At 39.3% G+C, this 27,838-nt stretch overlaps 1 protein-coding gene across 1 annotated transcript in view; it reads left to right on the top strand.

Moving 5' to 3' along the window:
- The window catches only part of sema3ab (sema domain, immunoglobulin domain (Ig), short basic domain, secreted, (semaphorin) 3Ab), a 28,615-nt gene extending 3,374 nt beyond the window's left edge, over positions 1-25,241 (top strand). Inside the window, 17 exon segments of the mRNA XM_069711215.1 lie at positions 8,308-8,468; positions 8,894-8,956; positions 11,969-12,088; positions 13,771-13,861; positions 14,639-14,758; positions 15,529-15,671; positions 17,387-17,501; positions 17,608-17,677; positions 17,765-17,909; positions 18,034-18,253; positions 18,367-18,458; positions 18,540-18,581; positions 19,284-19,441; positions 20,982-21,049; positions 22,138-22,283; positions 22,540-22,947; positions 22,949-25,241. Coding sequence (XP_069567316.1) covers positions 8,308-8,468; positions 8,894-8,956; positions 11,969-12,088; positions 13,771-13,861; positions 14,639-14,758; positions 15,529-15,671; positions 17,387-17,501; positions 17,608-17,677; positions 17,765-17,909; positions 18,034-18,253; positions 18,367-18,458; positions 18,540-18,581; positions 19,284-19,441; positions 20,982-21,049; positions 22,138-22,283; positions 22,540-22,947; positions 22,949-23,074 — 2,288 coding nt within the window. The 3' untranslated portion in view covers positions 23,075-25,241.
- Positions 25,242-27,838: the final 2,597 nt, after the last annotated feature.

Below are 27,838 nucleotides of genomic sequence, written 5' to 3'. Positions count from 1 at the left end.
CACATAGGGGCTGATACATTCATTCAAAGAAGCACAACTGAAGTCCTTCTGTTGAATACCAAGAGGCAAAAAGAGCAAGGGCATGACGAATAAAACAAAATTATAAACCATTTAGTCTCACTGGCCCTAGGATTTCTGTTTAGCAGTCATAAGCCTAGCTGTTTTTTGTTGGTGTTATTCTCGTTTTCACTGTGCTGTGAAATGACTTTTAATCAGAGTTGGAAAATGGAAACCTTTAATCCATAAGCACGATAAGAATCTTCGGAGCGGAGTTGGGTTTCAGGGTATGTGTACAGTACAAACTCAGAATGGCCCTGAATGGTCATGGGAAAGTAACCTACACACTCGGAGCGCTGGATGTTTTAAGGCTTTCTCGGGTTATGAACAGCCTGATCTAACTGGAGGCATGTTTAGGATTTGTTACCTAGTGTTCAGCTTTTAGTCTGCGTGTTTGTTCAGGAGCCTTCAAAAGAATCTTTGTATCAGTTAACATTATCCTGCAAAGTGAGAAGATAAGTTCACTTTAAGTACTTCTGCTTATATAATCTCCGACGCCCATAGCAATGGGCTCACAAAATGACATAGTGGGATACAGAGCTGGGAAATAAGGTTGAAATCAATATCATGGTCTTGATAAGAACATTGTCGATGTCGATAAAAACTACAATGCAAATGTTTGAAAAAAATTAATTTTGAATTATCAAACTAAAATGACGTTACCTTTGTTCCACTATGATATATCATGTCATACGAACACATACTTTTGAAGGAGTCTGACCACAAAGAGCATGGGTTCATTTCTTTTAACTACAAGCTTATGTAAAATGTTAACAGACTAGGACCATGTCATCATCATATGACATTATAAAATTGAATTACTGTCCCGCCTTGGATATGCAACTCAAAAATCACTTTATCGCCAGAAACATCTTGAGTGTAACCTTTCATTTGTAACAACAGCAATCACATCAGGCCGATTTGCAATCTGTAAGAAAAATTGAGGAGGTGTTTGCCTGCATTTCTGCTTGACACTGAACAAATTACTTGACTGAGGCTTTGTGGTGTTTTCCCTCAGGCACGAGTGAATCAATGACTGTACACACTCCAAGTGATGCAGTGATATGCTGTGTTTTGTCAGAGTGCAATCTCAGCCATGTGAACGATGAACGTCAGTGAATCTACTGAGCCAGGGCCAAACAGCAGCATCCACAAATACAGTACTGGCAGGCGTGGGTTATTATTAAGAAGTGTATCTGCTTTTTTCTTAGGAAGCACTTAGATAACACTCCCTGTGCCCTCCAGTTGAGAAGGAGAAAGACTTAGAAAATGTAGGGTAAAAGAGTTTATTTTTATCAATCTCACATGGGACTGTTGATTCTTTGCATCCATTCCATCACCCTCCCCCCCTCCCCTGCCTCCTTCTCTCTCTGTCTCTCTCTGTCTCTCTCTGTCCGCCTGGCTCTTTGTCTCTTGCTTTCACTTTCTCCCTCTCACTCATGTGCTCTCCCGGCCTCTAACTCAGCAGAGAATAGTTGGTAAATCTGTTTTATTTTTTATACTGAAACCACGCAAAGGTATGCAAAGGATGTGAGGAGAGACTGAAAGGGATTGTGGGCAAAAACTGCTGCTGAAACAAGACATTTGCCAGGATTTCACAGGTCTAACTACGATACGGCAGGGCAGCAGCTGACACCTGTTACAAGCCACATATTTCCCCATCCACCTGTCTGTCTGCTGTTAGTTTGTCAAGATGAAACTGTCGAACTGTTGAACAACAAATTCAGCCAAACATGTTTCGTGCAGCACGACACGTTAAACTTGATTATTACTGCAAAAAACTACCAGGGAGCTCAGTCTGTCAAAACCCTTTTGCAGCAAAACTTTGGGTTTTTGGTTTAAAGTTGCAGGTTAAATATGAGCAATATAAGTGTTATTCTATATTTTAATACACACCTGTTCGGTTTTTACCAGAGGGGACACCAGTTCAGACATGTGTAGGCTACAACCTCTGGAAGGGTTTGGAAACATCCTGTTTCTTTCCAATAACACACAACGCAGCACGCGCCATAAACACACACACACACACACACACACACACACACACACACACACACACACACACACACACACACACACACACACACACACACACACACACACACACACACACACACACACACACAATACCCATGGAGTATCTGTCTCTCGATGATTAGCTTTTAATAACTTAGCTGTAGTCTCTGTTGAATGGTCTGTTGCCATGGACACTACTCCCATAGACTATTTTCACAAACCAGAGATGTGTGCATGTGTGTGGTGGGTGGATATGCTGATGCTATTCAACTTTCTGTAAAACAGGGATGTGGTTTAAGGAGAAATGAAGTGCAGTCATCGTGTCTGTGCAGTTTCCCTACCTCTTCTTAGCACATCGTTTGTAAAGAAAGGGTATAATTATGTGGGGAATTATTAGTTTCCTTTAGATAAACAAATTATATAAAAATTACACAGGCACACTTTTTGTGTTTGCAGAATATTTTGAGGATGAGAAGAAATCTTTTCTTTTAGCTTTTTTAAGGTTACTCATCACTGCGTATCAGTAAGTATATGAGTAGTATTGCCTTGCTGGATATGATATCGTACAAAAGAATTAACCATGATATCCTTTCCTTTTTATATGGAGTAAAACTAAAATGATTAGTGGTGAACCCTGGTTTCACTCGCTCTTCATTGTCGTCTCCCACACACCAATGCAGACTTGATACAGGTGAAAAAGGTCGCAAGAGGATGTTATTGTGCTGTCAGTGTAGGACGTACACTTGACCCACTAATTACCAATCACCATGGCTACAGCGCAAGCTAAGCTATACTTTTACGGCAACTTTTTAGGACTTTGAGCTTTTTGCCCTGCGTAGGATAGTGGATGTGTTATTTGAAGAAATGTAATTACTGATTTTGCAAGTAAATTCACAATAAAAAAAATAAATTAAGAGTAATGCGGAATAGCTTTACCCAAATGAAGTCCAACTTTGTACAGGATTTACAGACACTTGATACAAACTGAAACTGTAAATATCTGGAATCACTTATTTAATCATGATTTAAACTGTGTAAAGGTATTCATGGATAAAAATCCCTTTGTCTTGCATTACTACTGTACGTCTAAACCAGCTGTTTGGTAAGGAACCAGTACCATTATGTATCTGTACTTAATTTAAAGGGGATTTCCGTAAAGTAATGATTGACAATTACTACTGGATGTGTTTTGTAGAGATAAGTGTGATCCTGTTTTAGGTTATTACCATATATTACGGTTTTATATATATACATATATTGTAAGAGTATGTCTCCTGGAGCTGTATAGGTCTCGATCTCGGTCTCGTTTATTTTTAGACTCATATTTAACTCCTTGTTTGTCAAACAACCAGATACAGTATGAAAGTATGACGTCAGAGCCTGGTGGTAATAAAGATACATCTCAATGTTAGCACAGTGTCTGGTGTGACAGACAACCTCACCTGGCACAAACAATCTTACCTTATCTGGCGTGGTGAGATAAGGACGAGGAGCTTTGAGGTCCTGAGCTGCTGGACAGTGTTGGTTAGCTGCAGTTCAACGGTGGTAGGAGCTGTATGTCGGCATTGACACCATCAGCAGCAGACAACTCTAAAAAAAAAAATAACAGAACAGTGCTTTAAAATTAAAAAATAAAATAAAATAAAATAAAATGTCCCCACTATACTTAAAAACAATGTTAGCCTTTTGTGCAAATAAATGTTCCTTAACTTTAGTAGGTGAGTCAATGGTAATAGAAAAAGTAGCATGCTAACACTGTCTATAATCATCATATGCCAGCTGGCTAACTATCTGTTCGGTCAGCTAACATTACCCAAATATACATAGCTACAAGGCCTAATGAAACAATGATGTGAGAAATTAGTGGCTCTCTACACAGCTTAGAAATGCATAAGCGGCTGACAAGGAGGCAAAATAATTGAAAAATAAAACTCGGTAACATTAGCGGACAACAGCGGATCGTTCCCCATCATCTCAGGCTGTTGACAGGTTCAAGGCCTGAGTTGGTTTGATGCCGAGTGCCGAGTCCGGTACATTGAAATGAGAACTTCTCTGTGGCTGAACAACGCTGCGTCGCCCGCAGTCCTTCTCTTAGTCCTTGCAGTCCTTTTTCAATTTATTTTGTTTGCCGTTTATTCATTTGACATTTCTATGGAAACCAACAGTGCCCATTTTGCGCTGGATCTGTTCAAATACCGATTTGGTTCTTGAAGCTCCCTTGAGTATATTTTAATTTCTGTCAAGGAGATGTGCGTACAGCAGAGCGTTTGTCTCCTCTACAGACCACTGTTGTCTTTACTAGATTTAACATCCATGGTAAAATTCTGTGTTGTTAAAACTGGCGCTCACAAAGTTTTAGTTGGTGTTGGTTGGTCAAAATAATCCCACCCCCGACCCCTGACATAAGCGTTTTTTGGTTGCAGACTAGCCAAGTCTTGGTGGCGCTCTGGAACCAGCTCACTTGGCCAAAAGCCGGTTGTTTTACTGTCAAATACAAAGACCTGGTATGAGATTAGGCACAGGCTCCAAAGCCCTTCAACTGCCTTGCTGAAAAAAGGCAAATGAGTGGCCACAGACTAGATCTGTTCTTTACGATTTAAAGAATACTTTCAGATCCTTAAGGGCTTATTACATCAATTTTAAATGTTAAGTTCTCAGAAGACTTTGGAGCAGGGAGTCAGGGAGCCGCAGGGCTGGCTCGCACAGCAATGCGCATTTATATTTAGGAGGCTGTCTAAATCTTTCCCAATCAGCAGTAAGGCACAGGAAACCAGCTAAATGACCAGGACAATACTAATAACGACTGGGTGTCCTATTGTATATTACCACCCTGCCTGTACAGTCATGTGCATTTGTGTCCATGCAAATCAGGCACATGTATGTCCACAAAAACGGTCGGTTTTGGACTGGATACCCAAACTCCACGAGGATGAGGAAGTTTGTAACTTGGTCACATTTTTTCCCCCTCTCTCTTCTCAAACTGTGTTTCCTCACCTTTTAACATCCAACTTAGGTTTTTCATTTATATTGCCACCCTTTATTTTGCCCCTCAAATAAAAAACAACTGACCTATGTTGTAACACAAAACATTGACTTGATTTACATGGAGGCAAAAACTTTGTTTTAAGAGTTGAATGCAATAATCATGCAAACAACACTGGTGAATTTGGTTTAATTTTCCTATAAATAGTAAAACAAAGCAACTTAAATCACATTAACATGGATATTAAAATAAAAAGTTTGGCCATTTAAACCACAGAAAATTGCCCTTAATCTCTTTAATAGGCCTTCAAAGAACTGTGGTTTGAGCATCTGTTTTGGTGTCGGGTTTTTCCCACTGTTTTTAAGTAACTTCCAAATCAAGGTCTGATGACCGTAATAGAGAACTGATGAAAGTCAGCTTTGTTTGAGTTCAGATCAGACAGAGTTCTCAGATGTCAGTGTACACTCTCTAAGTGTATGTGTTTGAGCTGGTACCTGTCCAAGAGACTGGCATGATCCCGCCAAGAAGCAGAGAGTTCATCCGGTTATATCTGTGGCAATGTGAGTTCTGGGTTCCTGGAGAACAAGTTGGGAGGCTCCCCATCTAGGGGAATCATTGGATGTTCATCGCTGGATTGTTTCACTTGGATGAAACAGGTTATAGTCACTGTTCTGCTTTATATTATATTTGATCTCATTTCTCTTATTTTTCTTTTATGTTGTAAAACACAATACAAAATCACGACAATAAAATATTCATTTACTCACTTCCAACTCTTAAAAAAGTATTTGATAGTTTAAACTTCAACTTCTAAATTGCCAATTGATTAGGATCATTTTATTCTAATAAAATATGCTAAGTGACAAAATACAAATATCAGAGATATCAGAAATATAATTAAAAACCAGCTGAAACCAGCTTACCATATTAGAGTAAGCAATTAAACACATATATCGTGCACATTAAAAGGTAAACATACAAACCTTTCCCCTTGAAATGAGAATTTAATTTTCTGTAGAAACACAGCACCTGTTTCACCAACTAACACAATAGTGAATTTGAATACTTTTTGAAGGAACAGGAAAATAAATTAGATTTTCAACCGCGAGAGCTGCTCACTTCCTACAAGCATCTACGTCACCAACAGGTAACGCACGGAGTCACCTTTCTTAAAGGGGAAGGCTCAGCGGGTAACACATGAAGTGCACTAATTAGGATAAAACCAGCGCATCTGGCGATGTCCTATCTTCTACAGAGAAATTGTTTCACTGTTACCTGACAACTGCTCGACTTCAGTAACAGTTTTGACTTAGTTTTCAAAAGTTCATCAACTGTGCACCTCAACGCTGCGACTAGGCTACGTCACTCAGTATGAGGAGACACCGTGTATCAAGGTTTTTTTTTCTGCTCGTGAACTGCTCTGTAAAACTTTAATTGTAACCTTCACTGTAAAACCTCCTGTTAATTTTAGAACGTGTTAGAAGTGGGTGAAACCAAAAAAACTTGACAAGGGTATTACCAGTGTTGGGAATAACTAATGCATTACTCTGTCCACTATTTTTGGTGTGACAAATCACTAAAATTATATTGCACAATCGCATTTATCCTACTAAAATTCCGATGGGCTTGTTACTAATTAGGTAACTTTTATTTTCTGTAAGGCCATTTAAAAGTAATGCAAATGTAAAAGAAACAAATACACTTTTGTATGCAATAATTCGTAAAGTAATTAAATTGTACTCGTAAGAAGTAGTAATGGTAACTAACAACACGTGTTGACACAACTGTACAAATAGAGACATACAAAATTTAAAAAAATGAACCTGAAATTGAGGTTAGTATTTAAACATTTCTATTTTGACCCTTTTTGACTTGCTTAATTTTTGCTTTAGTAGATACAGCCATGATGTTTTATGATGATGCTTTTATAGCAGGTGAATGGTAGTTAATAGTAAAAATGATCCACCACCCTTATCTTTCTTAGATACTACAACCCGAATTGTTCTTTTTTTCTACCAACTGCAACTCTTGTGGAACTTTTATACGGACAAAATATGAATGAAATGTAATGTAACAAAAGCTTTTCAATTTTTTCATGAAACACATTGAAATGTTTACACTTTATCAGTTAACAGCTACCAAAGTTTTATTGCACAACATTCATTACTTCGTTTTAACCTGGAAATTGTTATTGAAATGAAGGAGTCTATGAATGAGTAAAAGCAGTTTGATGCCTTGTCTTCTCCTTCATTGTCTTCTCTTAAACCAATTTTCCTTTAGCTTATGTCTTCTCACTCTCTCGGGTTCTGACACACTTCAGAGAGGGGGCATTTCTTCCTGCTAAAACATTCATGAGCGTTTTTGTTTTTTTTCTTCCCTGAGAAGGATAAAGAGAGAGAGAGAGAGAGAGAGAGAGCACCAAAGGAACCATTTCTCCTCTGTTCCATAACTCTCCACCCTTTTGTGTGGGTGGTCAATGGGAGGGGGTCATGGTGTGGTTAGACTTTGTTGGTGAGAACAAAATGTGAGAAGGAGAGAGAATGTGTATGCATGTTTTTGTGCGTGTCTACACACGTTACACAAAAGGTGTTATAATATCATAGCCATAGTGCCACCTTTAGAGGTCGTCACGGTAATTAGATCCTCAATGTCTGTGTCAAGTCTGGCTTTCTGCTGGGAAAGCAAATGTCACTACATTGCTAGACTTGGCAGACCATTGCACTAAGTTTCCCAACGTGAGCTGTAGCCCTTAGTAATGTGTCGTAATAGTTGATGTGGTTTCGAGTAATCCTGCTGTTTGGGCTATGAAATATTAGCAGAGTAATTTGACATTATAGCCTATATTCCTCACTGTTTTCCACTGTGAGTATACCAAGTTCTGCTTGGCCGCTCTGGTGAAGGTCACTTCCCCTTGCAGACAGTCTGATTATTGGCTCCCAATGCTGGCTTTACCTGCCGAGTCCAATTTGGCTTGGCAGTGGAACTCTCTGTCAGCTTGGCCAAAAAGAGCAGTCTCTAGTTGTGGGGATAATTTGTAACTGAAAAGGAAGCAAAGGCATTTATGTAAAAATATAGCAAAATTGAGAAGAAGAGGGATGGAAAGGTGAATTTGTGGTCACACAAACAGCCCCTGAATAATTTAATAGAATAACTGCCATAAAAATGATTTGACTTTCATGCAACCCACAAATCCTGCTATTTTGATTTTATATTATGCTGATGACCACTTTTCTTTCCATGTTTCTCTGCAGACATGTTGGAGTCTAACAACCTTGTGACATTTGAAGGCCTGGCCAACAGTTCGGCTTACCACACCTTCCTGTTGGATGAGGAGAAAGGAAGACTGGTGGTGGGAGCCAAGGACCACATCTTCTCTTTCAACCTCCTCAATATCAGCAAAGACTATGCACAGGTAAAACCCCTGACTTGCAATCCAATGGTTTCATCCAACCATGGCCATAAGTCTGTCTACAATTCTGCCTGATTATTACCTGCCTTCTGTCTGTACATCTTCATCCAGAGAGCCAGGCAGGGGCACAGGTATCTCGGGACTTTCTTTTCTGTTTCTACAGAAAAGTGCCTCATGAATATTTCAGACCAGGGCTGTCGCACATGATCACACGCTGTGCCAGGCATGTTAGCTGCTCTCTGCACACCTGGATGAATAATGGAGTAAACTGAAACAAAGTGGATAACAAATCGCATTGTGACCCCTTCAACTCTCATATATACACATCCATGCACACAAGCTGTAGCTCCATCGACCGACTCTGTAAAATTGATTCGAGTGGGGGTGATTCTTTTCTAACATGCACAGGAACTCTGTTTGTGTTGCAGATCCCTTGGCCAGCTTCTTCCACCAGAAGAGATGAATGCAAGTGGGCAGGAAAAGATCTCTCGGTAAGAGCCAAAACCAGCCATCTTTCAAGTGGGAGTCAGCATTTTGCCCCTCTACTCCCACAGATGTTTTAAAATGTCTTTGTTCTTTTATACTATATACAACGTGTAACTCTGCGGGTTTCAGAGAAAATCTCTCTGTTGCATCAGGATTACATTTTCTCATCTGTGTATGGTATTTTCATCGACAATATAAGATTATTTGCCTTTTCTGTTTGTTTATAGCAGTGTGTTGAATCTGTCATGTGGACCACACACTGCCCAGCTCGCCATAGGTCTGATCATAATCTCGGAGCCACGACTGAGACCATCATTTAACCTTAATCACTTATCAAGCCTCTGGGTACTCTATTTAATAGATTTAAGCCTGGAAAATCATCGTGTTTTCTGACAGACTTACTAATATAACACTACTCTATGAATAATAACCCCTGCCACATATTCAGGGATCACAGGCATTAGTGTTCCCATGTTATGACAGTAATTTGTTCATGTTGTAAGATTTGGAATTTCTTTGTGGTCATCCTTGTTTAAGGTATTTTCAGACTGACCTCGGGACACATCAAAAGTGGACTTACAAGACTTGATTGGCTCATTATAAAAGTGATCCTTTCTGGCAGACTTTGAAGTGGAAAAACAAATTCACCTCATTTAAATTAGACAAACTGGTGTCACCCAATCCTAGTGCAATATTGTGGCTGGCATTACTATCAGGACTGTACTTTTCAAACACGTTCATGTTCACTAATTAAGTTAAACATGTACCTAAACATCATTAGAAACTACACAATGAAGAGCATTATTCAAATCTTGATTTCCAACAGTAATATATTTGAGAATTAAATACAAACACATCATCATATGGGATTTCTAAATCTAAATATTTTAATGGATCAATGGGCTTAAGTAAAAGCTGGACCTGAGGCAACTAATAAGTTATTGTAGCATTAAGATTTGGAGCTTTTTCAGACTCCTTACCTCACTCAACCCTTGCATGACAAGCCAAGCATCACATCTCTCTGTATCTAGCCAAGTGCAGTTTTAGAGCAGCTTGTGTGGTGTGTTGAAACTCTGTGTAAACATGCTGAGAGGTTGTCTCTGCTGCCTGAAAGCTGTGTTATGAATTCTATCTTCAATAAGGCCTGCGGCCCTGTAAAATCATTGCAATACTGTTTGTGGCTCTGTTCACTGGGCAGAACAGGGCAAGCTCCGGTGGCCTTTAACCCTTCTGTGTAGTGGATTTGAAGTGCCGTGAAGTTTTTTGTGTGTTTTCTGTAAACATTATGGCATGGATGAATAAGGTACCCTGAGGGGTGGTCTCTCTGTTACCACTCCGAGTCAGAGGAGAGTGAGAATTAAAGGGGAAAAGAGGAAGAGAGTGATTCCACTGATACATTCAAAGCAAACACTTCAGGGATGAAGCAGAGAGGAAAGAATGAGGTTGATGGGTGTGAGAGGTGACAGTGCACCACCAACATAAACAGGAAAGATGTAGTGATTGTGTAGTCTAACAAATGTCCATTAAGTAAGTATCAAACATAACAAATTTAATGATTGTTTCGGTGTTTTTAATTTGTGCTTCCTGCGGCACATTTTGATCAATATGACTAAGGCTCTCTCTGCTTTCTTTTCATATGAAAAAAAATAAAAATGTTATGTCTGAATGACATTTGTGGATTCATGATTGTGAATATTATTTTAAAGTATGTGTCTCCATACTAATGATGATGCTGTAAAAAATATATTGTTTCTTAAACCCCACTAAAATCAGGAATGACGCGCTGCAAACCACTGTATCATTTGGGTCTTCTAGTCAGCGTCATAATACTAATTATGAAGATATATGACAGGTATTACAGTGCAAAGAGATCAGGCTGTCGTGTGTTATTGCTTGTAACAATGATGTTCCTCACTCAGATAAACTAACCCACATATGAATCCAAGAAGGAACAGCTGCTTAAATGACAACACAAGCTTGCATAAACAGGGGCTGCTGTCTGATGCTGACCTAGTAAAGCCAGATGAACTTAGTCATGCATAATTTGTGGTACTATTCTTTTTTCTCTGTTGTGAATATGTGATGACACATTCAGTTTTATTTGAGGTCAGGCCTGCTCAGCCACGTGCTGCCAGAACACGGGGAAATGTGCCATATGGCATCGGAGCAATACAGATTACACATAGAGATGACTGTTGTGACAAACACACACACACACACACACACACACACACACACACACACACACACACACACACACACACACACACACACACACACACACACACACACACACACACACACACACACACACACACACACACACACACAGAGTAATAAGTAAATACGTGCCGTTAATGTCCTGAAAGATAAATACAAGTGTGGATTCTTCCTAACAGAATTATAACACCAGGACATGAGAGGCCAATAGAAGACAGAATCAACACCACTGTGTTTTTTTGCACTGGCAGACTGATTATAAACCCATGTAGGCCCGCATTATTTGAGTATTATGATTGAGTTTTTGCTGTTATTCTACGGTCTAATTCCCCACTGTATGGATTTCACAACCATTCCCTGGAAAATTGCACTGCTCATGTCCATAAAATTGTCTGAAGTCAGGAGTGAAAGATGGTACAAAGTTTAGAGAGAAAGACTGAAGCGTGCATGTGTGTTAGGGTGGAGATGGAGAGGGAGGAGGGTTACTCTATAAGCTCAAAATAAAAACATTATTTTCAGAATTATTACTCAGCACACTGCTTGGGCTTGAGGGCCGTTCTCCGGGGAATAACAGTAGATTACATGAAGCTTTGCTCTGTTATCATCACAGGTCTCTTTATTTAAGTGTTGGATTTTTCTCTGTGACCTCAGCTCTTATAGAAGGCTGACATTTTTACTTTCCCAGCAATTTCACCATTTTCTTTTTTACTCATCCGACTGTCCTGGGTGCAGTTGCAACAAGCTTTGATATTTATTATTCATCCTGCTTTATGTGTTCTTTGTCTTTGCTGCTTCAGAGAGAGTGCTCAAATTTCATAAAGGTGTTGCAGCCTTTCAACCAGACCCATATCTATGTGTGTGGGACAGGAGCCTTCCACCCTGTGTGTTCCTACCTGGAGGTGGGCAAGAAGCCAGAGGTACAGACATGCTTCATTTTGATTACTGTCTCCACTTGCTGTCATACAGAGTAATGCATGTAAGCCATAGGCTATAACAGCTGAACTGAGTTTTATGTCAAGTATTTAAAGTTCTGCACGAGAGTGTATATATAGACAAATGTGAATGAATAAATTGTTTGATAAGTACATAAAATGGTTTCACTCCGCAAAATGAGGTGCAGAATTCAACACAAGGTTTCAAAGTCTGTGGGTTTTCCAATTCATCACTCTAATGTGAAACTGCTGTGTGCATGCATGAGTGTGTTTGGTTGTGTGTGTGTGTGTGTGTGTGTGTGTGTGTGTGTGTGTGTGTGTGTGTGTGTGTGTGTGTGTGTGTGTGTGTGTGTGTGTGTGTGTGTGTGTGTAGTGTGTTTGGTGTTAATTTGAGTGCAAGAGAAGAAAATTGTTAAGAATGTTACTGAGTCAGAATCATAAATGTGAGTTTCCTATTCATTGGGCAGCTATTTACAGTCAATTAGAGGCAGGAAGTATCTCCTAGAAAATCCATCTACTGTGTATCAATCATAACATAGAGATGTAATTAGTTTGATGAGTTTTCTATGAGTTGTAAAGTCACAGAGTCACAGAGTGATGAGATTTATTGTTCACTTTTTTTTATCTACCATTACAGTATATACTGGTGGAAACGTGATTTAACCTTCACCCACCTTATACACTCACTAACATTTCAGTTTGTATAAATGGTTTCAGAAACATATTTTCTGCAGTGAGTAGCAATGCATTTCTTATTTGTTTATTCAAAGAAGTAATTGTCAAAAACTCACTTTTTCGTCTTCAGACCGTCCTCCCCCTAAAACGGCTGAAGGTTGTGTGTGCAGGCGGCTTTAATACAACCCATATTTACATTTATTGTGACCTCTAGTGGCTGTTGTTGTTATGAGCTAAGGAGGAAGTGAAGGTGAAGGAGTACAAAGAGTGACAAGGTCCATTTTGGGGGAGGTTGGGCTGATTGGTTCAAACACAGGACTTTCACCCTGGAGACCGCCGTGTGCTGTGTAAAAACAAAAGTCAACGTTGATTATATTAATTCACACATGTAAATTGTATTTAACTCATATGTGTAGCATAACTTACATCATGTGATGTAACTTACGTAACTAATGTACTTATTTTCACCCTAATCATTGTCTTTTCCAAAACTTACCAGGTAGTTTTGGTGCCTAAACGTAACCAAACTGCAACCGTGTCACAGTGTTTATTAATGTTACCATGATAACGGAACTCTGGTATGCCTCTCAGTGGTTCTCTCTAATGATATAATATACTGTATATTGTTTTGAAACATGACTGTTTTGCTGAAAATAGTCTTATATGTCATTTTGGGAGTCACTGCAAATAGAACTATTCAGTGGTTCAGGGGACATGTTGTTTGTACGACGTGTCTCTGGGATTCATTGTGAAAAATTTGGCAACATCACAATTTGGGATGAAATTTTAAAATACCATTCTGAGGGCCGTAACATGCTCATTTTCATAAAATACTGCAGTCCTGTCATAAAGTGTTGACAGCAAAATGGGTTCCCATGAGAAAACTCCAATCTGAAGCAATTTTTTTTCCTGTGTAATTCTCTATGCCAGAAAATAATGTAAACTTCAATATTTGATAGTAAACTAGAGCTTCTGTCTCTCTCCATGTACAGGACAGTGTGTTCAGACTGGAGCCCCATGTAGAAAATGGCCGAGGGAAGAGTCCCTATGATCCCAAGTTGCTCACTGCATCCATGCTAATTGGTGAGTTTAAGACTGGATACACTCTGCTGTTCTTCTGTGTGTATGAGCAAGGTCATATAAATCCATGTGAGTCCAGAAACACCCTCTGCCTTGCTCTGTCATTGCCGCAGATATATAGGGTGTAAAGTCAAAGTGAATAACAGGACAGGGGCATTCCTGACAGTCATTACAAATGGACCTGCTTTGTATTTACATGCCTAGAACCCCTCATTGGAAGGACTGTAAACTCTATTTCAATCTGACTTTACTTCATTTAAGTGGTGGGTGTGAAAGGTCGATGACACTTTATTGAGTTTCCCAATTTTTCCCAAATAAAGTAGGGCGATGTGAGAATGCCTTTTCTCTCTACCCCCAATTATTGCCAGTCACATCGTGTTATATTCCAGCGTTTAACCCAGCAGATGGCCATTTTCCAGCCCATCACCCCTCATCTCTTCTCCCTTTTCTCTCTCCTTTCTCACCAGCATTATTATGTACTCCCCCTGTCTCACACCTCTGTCCTGTCCCTCCTCATCTGACCCACCATCCGTTCATCCTTCCCTCGCCTCCCTTCTCGGCCCTGCCTACTGCGTTAATGTCAATTTCACACTCCTGATGTTAATCTCGTCTGTCACTGTTTGTGTTCTCTCAGGACTCCAAGTCTACCTGTACTGCAAAGCCCCTGAACAATTCCTCAGACTTTTACACCTGCATCACTGGAGGAAAAAAAAATCTCTGAAGACTGATTTCTCATTTGGCGTCACTATGCTAATGCAATTTTATTCCTCCTCCTCTCAGATGGGGAACTGTATGCTGGAACATCAGCTGACTTCATGGGGCGGGACTTTGCCATTTTTCGCACTCTCGGCAAGCATCACCCAATCAGAACAGAGCAACACGACTCCCGCTGGCTAAATGGTAAGAGAAAAGAGGAAAATCACTTTGTCTTTAATTTTGTATGCTGTAAAGACACTGATCTGAGCAACAACTCTGAAGGTCTGATTGGGTTTTATGATAGATGGTGGTTCAACATGGAAAATAACAATACAATGATTTGTGTGTTATTCGTTAAAGCAGATTGTGTTCATAATTTGTAACTTAAATCGTAATTTAGGTGACTCTCTGACCATAATTATAGACAAATGTATACATCAATGCAGATGATCCCCAAGGGTTAATTAACTTTTTGTTGCCAATGCATATTACAAAAAATAATTATATCCCTCATTCAGCCAAGGAACTGTAGCTTGTCTGTACATGGCTCAAAATATTGCAGTCCAAACAAAGTGCAATATGCACATTATTAATTTGTTGGAGTCTCTCTCTCTCTCTCTTGCTCTCTCTTGGAAGTTTAGAATTCAATATAAAACTTTTGCTCTCCACAGTGAAGCTCCTGAGTATGTCTGAAATGTTGTCATTACTCTGTGTAGTATCTTAAAGTCTTTAAGTCTGCCTAACCAGTATCTACAGGAAGTTTCCAGTACTTGGCTTTGAATACAGGGATACAGAACATTTGCTATCTTTGTTTTACCATCCTATCTGTTGAATATTTGGTACTGGATGAAGTTTTTGTCAAACAATTTAAAAACAATTTTTTTTTTAAGTAGTAAATAGACAAATATTTACATGGCTAACTTGATTTCATTGATGTCAAATGTGTGTGTCTCTAACATGTGTGTGTCTTGCAGATCCCAGGTTTTTGGGTGTTCATTTGATTCCAGAGAGCGACAACACAGAAGATGACAAAATCTACCTGTTCTTCAGAGAGAATGCCATGGATGGAGAACATGCTGGAAAGGCCACACATGCTCGCATCGGACAGCTCTGCAAAGTACGCACACACGGACACGCAGGCTGGCCCTCACAAAGGCAAATTCAGACATACACAATGGGAGAGAGACAAAGACACACACGCTCTCACACTGACATTATGTGAAATAGCTTCTGTATCTGGAAAAACACTTGACGGGTGTCTGAGTGCCTTCCATAATGGCGGCTTTCAGGAGCTGTTATCTGTGATTATTTTTAGCCTGGAGAAGAGTGGGCTTTGTTGTGTGTGGTACAATTGCCCCCGAAGACAGAAACCTGAGAGAAATGTTAAATGTCTCCAGAACCTGAGAGGCAAATACACCATCAATGGCAGCTCTGTTATCCTAATGCCAGGCTTTGGCACACATTGGGTCCGCTTCACCCTTCAGCTCTGGGGGAAGGTTATGTTAAATCACTGGCTTTGTATCAGATTTCAAGTTCCAAATCCTATTCTTATACAGTGAGCAGGAATTCAGTAAGCTGACTACAGATCAGTGTGTGATGTCCAGCCTCAGCCTCCCGTTTAGCTGCATATTGTGCCTAGTTTGTAACAGCCTGATTACCCAGAATGTCAGGAATCTGCTATCATCAACACAAGACAAGCCATCCATTATGCAAGATGCGGTATTAATTTGAGGCCATGCATATTTTTGCACATTCTAATTTTACTGTCGTAAATCAACGCTGAGCAGAATACATTTTTATGAGCCAGCACTTTTTGCATCTGTGTTTGTGTGCTGCCTTGTGGAAAACACAAATAATTAGCATGTGACTGGAACACACAGTCCAGCATGATGATCTTCTTTCTGCATAACATCTAAAAATCCATTATTGAAGCGATTTTGGACTAAGAGAGACAAATGTGGATGTGTGGCTAATTTAAAGACCTGTCTGATAAATATACAAACATTAAATTATACGGCAATGACATTTCCATATCATCACTAATGAATGTGTTTTAAATGCATTTCTGGAGTGTATTTTACACAGGGAGCATTCAGTGTCCCAAGTTAATGTGCAACTGCTTAGTGTAAAGAAAAAACATTAAAGACAGTTCAGTTTCTAATTTAAATCCAATGTCACAAAGCCAACGATTACAAAAATCATTTACGATAGTATGTATATGCATTATCGTGGAGATATTATTTTATGATCTGATAGCTACATCTACTGTAGATTTGTAAAGAGCGTGTGTGCTTTCATAACGTTTACTCTGGAGGTATGTTAAAGTTCCTCTACAAGCCTTGTCTGTACATACAAGTTCTGAGATGTATGTATTACCAGTTCTCCTCCATCACCACACTTTGAAGGGCTTTGTAATACGAATGACACAAGTGTATCTGTAGTGTGCTTTAAAGGGTGTAAGAGGGGGGAAATGACAGTATCCGTTAAGGTAGGCAGTGTTCATGCTCACCTCACTCAACTTGAAGGTAATGAGCCTTGTTCTGTATTCTCAGCTCAGTAGTAGAGTACAGAATTCAGCATTGCAAGTCCTGCATTAACATGGAGCTAATAATTTTTTTCACACGAGATAAAAGTACAATACAAATACAAAAAAATACCAACGTTTTTTTTTTTGTATGTTTCTTTTTTTTTTAATTCCATGATATTTTGGTGTATTCTAAAAAAGGAAAGTAACTGTGGAAAACAAAGCAGTAGTTATCTCAGTATATATGTTAATTTTCAAAGAAATCAACATCCTTGATACTGAACTTCTACATGTGATCTGTCCAACAGAATGACCTTGGAGGTCACAGGAGTCTGGTAAATAAGTGGACAACCTTCTTGAAAGCACGACTTGTTTGTTCTGTCCCTGGCAGTAATGGAATAGATACACACTTTGATGAACTACGTAAGTGACTGCTCCTGCACCTTCATGCATTATTTCCTGAAAATGAAATGTTACATTTTCATTGGAGAATATCTGTCCTACATGCTGTCTTCTCTTTGGCTTTCAGAGGATGTTTTTCTCATGAGCACAAAGGATCCCAAGAGCCCAATCATCTATGCAGTGTTTACCACTTCCAGGTACTGTGGCTGATATTGGAATAGCCATGTCCATAGCTGATGATTGCATTATTTGTGTCTTATTGTCTCATTCTTTCCTCCCATTAGCAACATCTTCAAAGGTTCAGCTGTGTGTATGTACAGCATGACAGACATCAGGAGAGTGTTTCTGGGTCCATATGCTCACAGAGATGGACCCAACTATCAGTGGGTGCCCTTCCAGGGTCGTGTTCCCTACCCACGGCCTGGCACCGTGAGTACAGTAGTCTTTACAGAAGCATGAGCTGAGAGCTTAATGCGTGTGTTGTGAACTGAGCTCGGAGGTTTTTGCTCTTTTATGTCTTAAAATGACAATAACCATTTTTTTTTCTCCTCAGTGCCCAAGCAAGACATTTGGTGGATTTGATACAACCAAGGACCTCCCTGATGAAGTCGTAACCTTTGCCAGAAGCCATCCAGCCATGTTCAACCCTGTTCACCCCATTAACAACCGACCAATCATAGTCAAAACAGATGTGGACTACCAGTTTACGCAAATAGTGGTGGATAAAGTAGAAGCAGAAGATGGCCAGTATGATGTCATGTTCATAGGCACAGGTGCACACTTTTATAAATCTAAACACAGGGATTGACAGCTTTAAAGAGATAGTGAGTGATTTGACACTATAGATTAGTATTAACTCTAAATGTGTGCTTTCATTGTATCGTAGACATGGGAACGATTCTGAAAGTGGTCACCATCCCAAGAGGCTCCTGGCATGACTTAGAGGAGGTCCTACTAGAAGAAATGACTGTCTTCAGAGTAAGTTATTCCCCCATCACCTGTACCACCTGTGAGATCCGCAAGAATCTTTTGTCTAACTATGATTATCTTTTTTTCCAGGAGCCAACAGCCATCACAGCCATGGAACTATCAACAAAACAAGTAAATATTAAAGCACTCGTTATGATAGTAGAGCAAAATACTGCAGTCAAAGTAATGACACCAAACATATTGGAAAAAAAAGATTACTTTATGAGTGCCATGAAGGTTGAAGATAAGCTTACTGGATTTTAGTGCAGAGAAATGTGGAGACATTTTTATTTAATGCAAAATGTTGCAAGTGGATTATGTTTGAGCGTGTGTGTGTGTGTGTGTGTGTGTGTGTGTGTGTGTGTGTGTGTGTGTGTGTGTGTGTGTGTGTGTGTGTGTGTGTGTGTGTGTGTCTGAAAAACCTGCTTGAGAAAGGTTTTTGTCATACAGTGGGTGACATACCTTGCTTAAGGGCAGAAAGAGAGAACAAAGGCACATTTGTCTGCCTATTTAATCACTTTGAGATGAACCAACATGTTATAACACAATGATCTCAATTGTTGGCTTTTCAGCGACAGTTAGCTTGTCAACTTAAATACTAGGGAGAAACAAATTGAGCGAGCTAATTGACAGGTAGGAGGGCTCTGAGCACCTGTTGTAAAATAGTCTGTGAATATTTTTGACTTGTATCTTTGCTCCACTGACAAACAAAATATGAGTCAAACATGGTGGTGTTGCTTAAAGCACACCACCCACCCAGACTTAAAACCACAATTGTACCTCCTAATATATTAAATATCTGATATTTGATACCATGTATTTTTCTTTTCACAGCAACAACTTTACCTGGGGTCAGACATTGGTGTATCTCAGATGCCTCTGCACCGCTGTGAGGTTTATGGGAAGGCTTGTGCTGAATGCTGCCTGGCGAGGGACCCTTACTGTGCATGGGATGGCGCAGAATGCTCCAGATACTTTCCCATGGCTAAGAGGTAACGAATGCATATTCCACATTCATACTTGTCATGTTGCCATCCTGTCATTGTGCTTTACGAGCTGCTTAACACGTTGTACAACCAGCTAATCACAGCTTTAAAACGCGGCCTCCAACGCACACAGAATGATAACTCCAACAGCTAATGTTTTAGCACATCAGACCAGGTCTTGAGGTGAAACACACTGCAAGTACAACACTTAGGATGTGTGATACACACACACACACACACACACACACACACACACACACACACACACACACACACACACACACACACACACACACACACACACACACACACACACACACACACACACACACACACCAAGCTGCCTGCTTTGGATTTAAACAGACCAAGTGTAGAAAGCATGACTGGATTATGCTTATTTAAGAATTATGTTTGTTTAACATATACTATACTTCAGTGAGGTAAAACCTGTTTATATGAAAAGGTTTTTCAGATACAGATTGAGGACATATGCCGTCAGGCAGCAACTCACCACTGGAGCCAGGGCATACTTATAGTGGAGGCTTTGTGTATTTGCCAAAAAGCCCTAAAGATATAGGGTCAAGTTTCTACCAGAAAGCTAGAAATATAACCTGCCTCGTGTGTTTACTGTAAATGAGAGCCGATGTCAGTGATGTCTGGAGGCTGCCTGGGTGAACCAGGGGTGAGGTAGGTGTTGGAGGTTCAGTGCTAGTGTGGTTATAGTAGTGGACTGATTTACTGTTTGTGTGTGTGTGTGTGTGTGTGTGTGTGTGTGTGTGTGTGTGTGTGTGTGTGTGTGTGTGTGTGTGTGTGTGTGTGTGTGTGTGTGTGTGTGTGTGTGTGTGTTTTGTGTGCAGCCTCCCACTCATAGCTTCATGATGTTTATTGATTTAAATGCTAGCTGCACAGTATCTTGTTCTCACTGTTAGTTGGCCTCTTGAGTCCTGCATTCAACAATAAGCCAGCCAGTTCATACTTTTACCTCCAATTACCAACACACAAGCTGTGGGTCAGAACAATGGGACGAGGAGGGGGAGAAATTACCAGTTTGCTGTGGTATCTCCATAGTTGCTTCAAGTATTGTTTGCAGAAAATATCCTCAAGGTAATGTTTGACACTAAACATGAAACTCCATCTCTTTTGCATCTGCAGCATAGAGAGATGACAGGCTTTAGTGATTGATTCATTTTGAATTCCTCTGTCATACACACCCTATAATTAAAGCTTTTCTACTACCAACTGCTGGCTGTTTATCTGTTTATGTTGGCCTCCACTATTGTTGCACATCTTAACCCCTTCCAAATACACTCCTACCTAGACCCACATACAAACTCCCTGCGCGTCTACACCCCCTAACACCCCCCAATCCCACCCTCTCTCTCTCTCTCTCTCTCTCACACACACACACACACACACACACACACACACACACACACACACACACACACACACACACACACACACACACACACACACACACACACACACACATAAAAGCTGGTGTCTCTGCTGACTCATGAAGGTGTTTATATTTGTGTTTCTGCAGGAGAACAAGGAGGCAAGACATCAGGAACGGAGACCCACTCACACAGTGCTCAGATCTGCAACACCACGGTACTTCAAACAAAAATGTGTTTTACAAACTGTGATATAATCCAGGCAATGTGTAATAAAATCTACTCATGTTAATTGTAATTTCAATGTGATTCTGAAGCAGACTGAAATTCAAAATGGTTATGCTGAAGCATTTTACAATTGCAGCACATCAGCAGCTGCTGGCCTCTCTTGACATGATTAAAAGAGTAGAGAAGCCAGCTGAATGTCTGTGGTGTTGTATCTGCGTGTTTTATATTTTTTCTAGTGGTGTGAAGATTAGGGACAGTCCATGTGAAGCTTATAATTAACATGGTCAAAATTCCTCCAAGCCTCCTCTCTGTCGCCAAGCCCTCCAGTCTGTTAGTGGCCTTAGTCCAAAAACAAGACTCTGAATGGGGTTTAATATAGTCAATCACATATTATACTAATACATAATATACTTAATCACATATTCCTTTATTTAACTGAAAGAGACAAAAAGACTAAATAAATATATCAAAAGCTGCCAATTTGAAAAGTTCAGACTCATACAAAGATAATGTTACCTGTTGCTGCCGATGCAGTAAAAGCAGCAAATCTTTTATTTGTAAATAATAAAAAACAAAATCCAATATAAAAGACTAAATATCAGTGTTTTGAGATAATTATTATATTATTGTATGAGTATTTGGCAAAATTCACTGGAGTCTGAATTGTTAAGCTTTAAGAGAATCATCAGAACAAAGCTTAGCACATTCTCGGCTGTATGTAAAACCCAAATTTTAGTCACAGGCAATGTTTTGTAGTTACTCCCACTGTTGGTGCGAGCTGTCTATTCAGCACATGATTGAGTGGGATAAGAAAAGAAACAGGACATTGTGATAAAATAATGTAAAAAAGCAGTACCCTAACACTGGCAGTAATTGGAGAACAAAGTATTTTCGTCACAGAGAAAAGCACAAAAGCAGAGAGGGTTTTGAAAGTCACAAAAGCTGACTTTAAAGTGCTGTTTCTACATTTTTGCTTGTAAATCATGTAACATTCGGTCAAACTGGAATACTTGCAACAAAACATAGAAAACATTCACTTTAAAACTTGTGAGTAAATTGGATTTTCTTTTTTTCTAGACGAACTAAGCGGACAGGCAACCCTCCTGGATAAGACTGTGTATGGTGTGGAGAACAGCAGCACTTTCCTTGAGTGTAGTCCCAAGTCCCAGCGAGCCATGACATACTGGCAGTATCAACACTCCACTGATGACCGCAAACAAGAGGTTGGCAGCTCTTCAGCACATACTTATTTTGTTTTCGTGAAATAGACTCGGATACATCTGATGTCAGAGTTAACTGAAATAAAGTGAAATAAATTGTATGTAATTAAAACAGCAATGAGCAGCGCAGCTGGTTAGATTTTTGGGCAGCATGACATCATGATAGCGTATTTTGATTTGCTGACTCTCATTTTTTTCTTTCATCTTAATCTCTTTGTCCTTCACTGTTTCTATCCTCCTCACAATTTTCTCACTCTAGATAAAATCAGAAGAAGGTTTTATCCGCACAGACCAGGGCCTCCTGATTCGCACACTGAACAAGAAGGATTCAGGCATCTATCTGTGCCAGGCAGTGGAGCATGGCTTCATGCAGACAGTGCTAAAGGTTAACTTAGAGGTCATCGACACCGATCGGCTGGAGGATCTTCTGCATCGGGATGAAGAGGCCCCAGCCAGTGTACCCGCCCATGACTTTTCCTCACCCAGAGAAACTCCCAATCAAAAGCTTTGGTACAGAGACTTCCTGTCTTTGGTCAATCACCCGACGCTGAATACTGTGGACGAGTTCTGTGAGCAGGTTTGGAAGAGGGAGAGGAAGCACAGGAAGCAGAAAGCTCACCTGGTGCAGCAAGTACAAACACACCAACAGCAGCAGCAGCAAAAAGGCTGTGGTGAACCCTCACAACCACATGCACGCTCAAGGGCTGCCAGCCAAGTGGAAACACCTGCAGGAGAGGCAGAAGGGGCGCAACCGCAGGACCCATGAACTGGAGAGGGCCCCCCGCAGTGTCTGACCTTTAAACCTAGACTTTTAGCACTAAGACTAGAAACCACACCCAGTTTTCATTCTGTAAACCTGATTAACTTATCACGTTTTTCTCCTTCATTCTGAGAAACAGACTTCTTCCACAACGACTGAATAGAAAAGTTAGACCCCAAAAAATAAATACCACCCTGGTCTGCCAGCTGGTGTGTTTTGTGCGTGGGCAGCGATGTTTACAGTATAACGGACTGCAGGAAACAGGATGTTGTGTCACGCCAGACCATTGGAGCATATTATCTCAGCTGGCCTCTGTGGCCTGGACTCTACAGAGGGACATCAAACAGCACAAGAACTGGATGCATATACCCACCCTATAGGCATCACTGACTCTTTGTGGAGATGGCTGTGGCAATGGCATTGTGTCATGGTACGCTAGTTAGGTGTCTTCGTCAGTGTGCAAATAAATAGAGACCTAAAAATAATCTCTTTTCTACTACACATATGAAAGAAGAGAAGGTGATTGTATTAAAAAAAAAAAAAAAAAAACAGTCTGGAGTATAAATGGACTTGCAGTGGAATCACAACAATAAAATAACAATAGGGCTTTCGCACCATTTGGTGCTCGGGACCTAATAAGTGAAGCTCATGAAGAGGATGATATGGAATATTTGGTATTTCTTGGTATTATTAATCAGTCAACATGAGAAAGAATTAATCCCCGAGCACTGCAAGAAACTAGCAGGAAAAAAAAAAAAATCACCATTTGTTCGGAAAATCTAATAATGTAACTAAGATGTGTAAATATTGTATTCTATAATGTCTCCTCATACTAAAGGGAATGGCTTGCAGTTGTCTAGTTGGTTCATGTTGGTTTCCCAGATAGAAATTTATTTAAGAAAAACTGTCAAATGCAGTTGTAAACAGGGAGATTTTTGTACTAGTCTGTGTGTCAATGCCCTAGATAAGCTTTCCAAACAAAGACAGGTTTTATTATTGTGTTTACTTTCTCATTTTTCTAATAATCAGATTACTTCTAGTTTCAATATTTTTTTAAATTTAGTGTCACTTTATATGTATGTTTGCCAACTGCATCATCTCAGTGCACAAAATATCACACTGAGATCTTCCATGTTTATTTAATTATACTTTGTATACGCTTTGTTTCCACCACCTGTGTATTTATTGATATACAAATCTGTACATTGTGAACATATTTTTTAATGTGTGGGCTTGTTCTTTTCTTTTCTTACAATTTATCCTTTGGTTTGATTAATTTGATTTACAGGACCAATCTCGTAAAAGAAATTCTGTATTATCACAAATACTGTTGTACGACTGGAAGTTATTTATCAGTTTTGGTTAATATCACATGCATCACATATCAAATGCACTGAGCAATAAGCCAGGATCAATACTGTATTTTTCTTCCACATTTAATGACTCATATTCATATTCTTCACAGGCAGCGCAGTGTACGAGCTTCATTTCACTGCATGTAACATGAAAAAAACTCTTTTCAGAATATATCAATCTTTAACTAAACAATTCATACAAACACAAACTGGAATGTAGCTGTGAACATCATGTAAATATATATACTATTGTCTATGTTTGACAAATATGACACTATGTACTAGTGCATGTGAATACTATTGTAGTGTTCCTGTTTTGCTATGGCGATGATATACTAGTCTGATGTTGTCACCGTTAAATTGTCGTTTCCTTATACAGTACACAATAGTAACTATTTCAAAGATGTACATATTATTTCTGTTAGGACTCTAAACTGTGTACTTGATTAAAAAAAGAAGAACTAAACACGATCTCTCTATGGACTGCAGTGTCCACAGACCATTTAACAACAATGAACAGTTGAGCTTTGCAACACAAAGTATGTCACATAACCTTGTGTAATGGGTGTTTGCGAGCTTTAACTGCTTTTTGGAAGCCATGACAGAGGACGATGAGAAACAGCTGGAGCCAGCCTCGAGAGATTTTAATCTAACAAAATAAGATGATCATCAGAGTTGTGGATGTGCTTATGATAAGATCATTATTACAAAGAGAAAGTGTAGGGGACCTGTCTTGGACATACAGTGGAAGTGAGGAAATGAAGTGCTGCTGTTGCTGCTTTTTGGCATGATGATGATGATGATGATGGTGATGTATTCTACTGATCTAATAAATGTCTCTTCATAAACTTCTGGTTTCATTAAATATTTTTAATATACCATGTCCTGCTGCTATCATGATATATGTTGAATTCCTGCAGCGTAGATTATCAGATTAGGTTTTGGAGTTGCTTGCACATCTCCATATTAAATGAAGAAAACTATTATTCACTTATTGTTAGGATTCATTTAGTGCTGTACTTTTCTTCTCTCTAACCAGACAAGAACTGTCCACTGACAGAAAATTAACGAATTAATTATTTATTTAGCTGAAGTAATGAACATAGCTGGTTATATATTAAAAAACAACATGGTTTTAAAAGACAGCGTGATCGTCTCCTGTACTGTGTATTGAAAAGTGAAGCTGTGTACTATGGTGTGCCTCAGGCAGTAGAGGAATAACTGTAAGTTAATATCAAGACCTCGATTGGTGATGTGATGTGAATAATACATGAGATCCCTACAGTCTCTAACTGAAGCCTAGCTGATTTATTTGCATACTGACATTAGCTGTTATTATGCAGTTGAATTTTGGCTTTCAGTGTCTTTATGTCAAACAGAGCCAGAACAAAAAAAGGGACCAAAATCTTGCAATAAAAAAAAGTCCTTTCGGGACTGACAGAACTTTCTCTCTCTATATCCTGCAACAATTATGAACCGTGCTGTACTTGTGCCCTCTGGTGGTTATAATAAAAAAAACACATCCATTCATAAATGAAAAAAATTTGATTTTATATTTTCCATCTAATTGTATGGCATATGCCGAAATAGATGTGAACTTGGGCTGTCCTGAAGCTGCAGTTTAAAACACAACAGATGTATTTTATCACAGTACAGCTTCTGTTGACACCTTTGGTCCAAGGTCAAAGGTCAGTCAGTCTACGTCTCACCTGGGCAATGCCCTTGACCTCTGCAGTCAATGCAACTGCTGCTGTGGGACCTCATAAGTTTCAGTCCAAACAGCCTCAGACACTTCAAAGAAACATTACTGAGAGTTTCTAGACTTTCATCTGAAAAAAGATGTATGCTTTCAGAGACTGCGCACCAAGGGAGGTGTGTATCAATAGCAGTGTGATAGATATATGAGCATGAAAAGATCAGTATATGTCTGGATATGTTTTCATTTTAAATGAGCCACTGTGCCACTTTTGTTATTAAAACACACTGCTGAAATTTGTAAAAGCATACCATATCATAGTATGAAAGTGTATTTCGGTAAAGGATTCGTATTGATTAAAGAAACAGATACAATGTTGGCTCCAACAGCCCTCAAAACCACAAAGAGAGATAGAAATCAGCAAAATTCTAACATACAATGCTCAATTTTGGTCATGTTTATCGCAGGGTCTCAGCAAAGTCATCATGCAATGCTTTCACAAAAGCACAAAGTTCCTTGATCGGACTGTTTTTCAGTCACACCTGTAACACAGTGCATGACTGCCCTCTGGTGGCTAGCGGGACCTCTTTAAAAACCTTTCAGCTCCAACATTCCACTCAGGCTGATGGAAAATAGCAACTCCCTTTGACTACTAGCCAAGGTCATGGATGAGTGAGAAGGTACCGCCCTGACACTCACACAAGGACCAATACACTCAATGGAAAAACGAACACATAAGTGACAGAGTGGGAGAGCGAGAATACAGAGATTTGAGAGAAGTTAACAACTGTCATGCTGACATTTTTCACTGAAAATGCTCTTGTACTTTGAGAGTGTTTGTGGAGACAATTAGTCTTATATTCAAGGAGAGAAAAGAGATTATGATTATTCACCTTGTCTGTTGCATCATGTGAAACTCATTTTTCCTACAAAAGATGCAGATCAGAAGTCATCTGGCATGCAGCCGAGTTGTGAGAGCACGTTTGCATTCCTACTCAAACTAAACTCTTTCCCTCAGTCGTCATCATTACAGCTGCTGCTGCTTCATTTACTACAGCTGAGGGGAAGAAGCACAGGTGTATTATTTTTTTGTCTGGAGGCTTGGGGAAATTGAAATGGAGTGGAGATAATCATTTATTTTACACGGGTGACAATGCACTGGGTGGATGCTTCACTAGGTCGAGTAGGGTTCTGCCGGAGAGACGAACACACATGCAGGAATCACAGGTGCGTTCCCGCTGGTCTGTTTTGGTTCACTCTGAGACACAACGCACTGGTTTAGCTGAAGATTTATGACATTTACAAAATATAATGTCTAAAAATTATCATTTTGCTATTTTTTTTATGTAGTTTTAGTACTATTTTAAGTAAAACAAAGAATGCAATTAAAGATAATATGAAATATATTGCATATATTTCATATAATATTACACATAGTAAATATGAAACTAAAAATAAGAAATATTCAATAAATATATGCAAAAATTCGAAAAAAATAAGGTTATACTAAAAGATAGAAATAAAAACTAAATAAAAGTAAAACTAAGAGTAAAAGTGAAATTAAGAATAGCAATAAGGATACAACTACAAATTTGAAATAAATATAAGAATAAATAAAGGAATAAAAGCACAAAAAAAATATTTAAAAAGAAAGACATCTGAATTGAAATAAAAAAATTTAACTAGGAAAAAAAAATATGAAGAGATCCACATAATTACACAAAAACAACTCATCATTCATAGCAAA

The sequence above is a fragment of the Brachyistius frenatus genome, unplaced genomic scaffold (genome assembly GCF_029030835.1).
Source record: "Brachyistius frenatus isolate BFR_SWC_R1_liver_20210118 unplaced genomic scaffold, ASM2903083v1 Contig_97, whole genome shotgun sequence".
Taxonomy (NCBI): domain Eukaryota; kingdom Metazoa; phylum Chordata; class Actinopteri; family Embiotocidae; genus Brachyistius; species Brachyistius frenatus.
The sequence above is the reverse complement of the archived record's forward strand: the minus strand, read 5'-3'. Positions and strand labels throughout refer to the sequence as shown.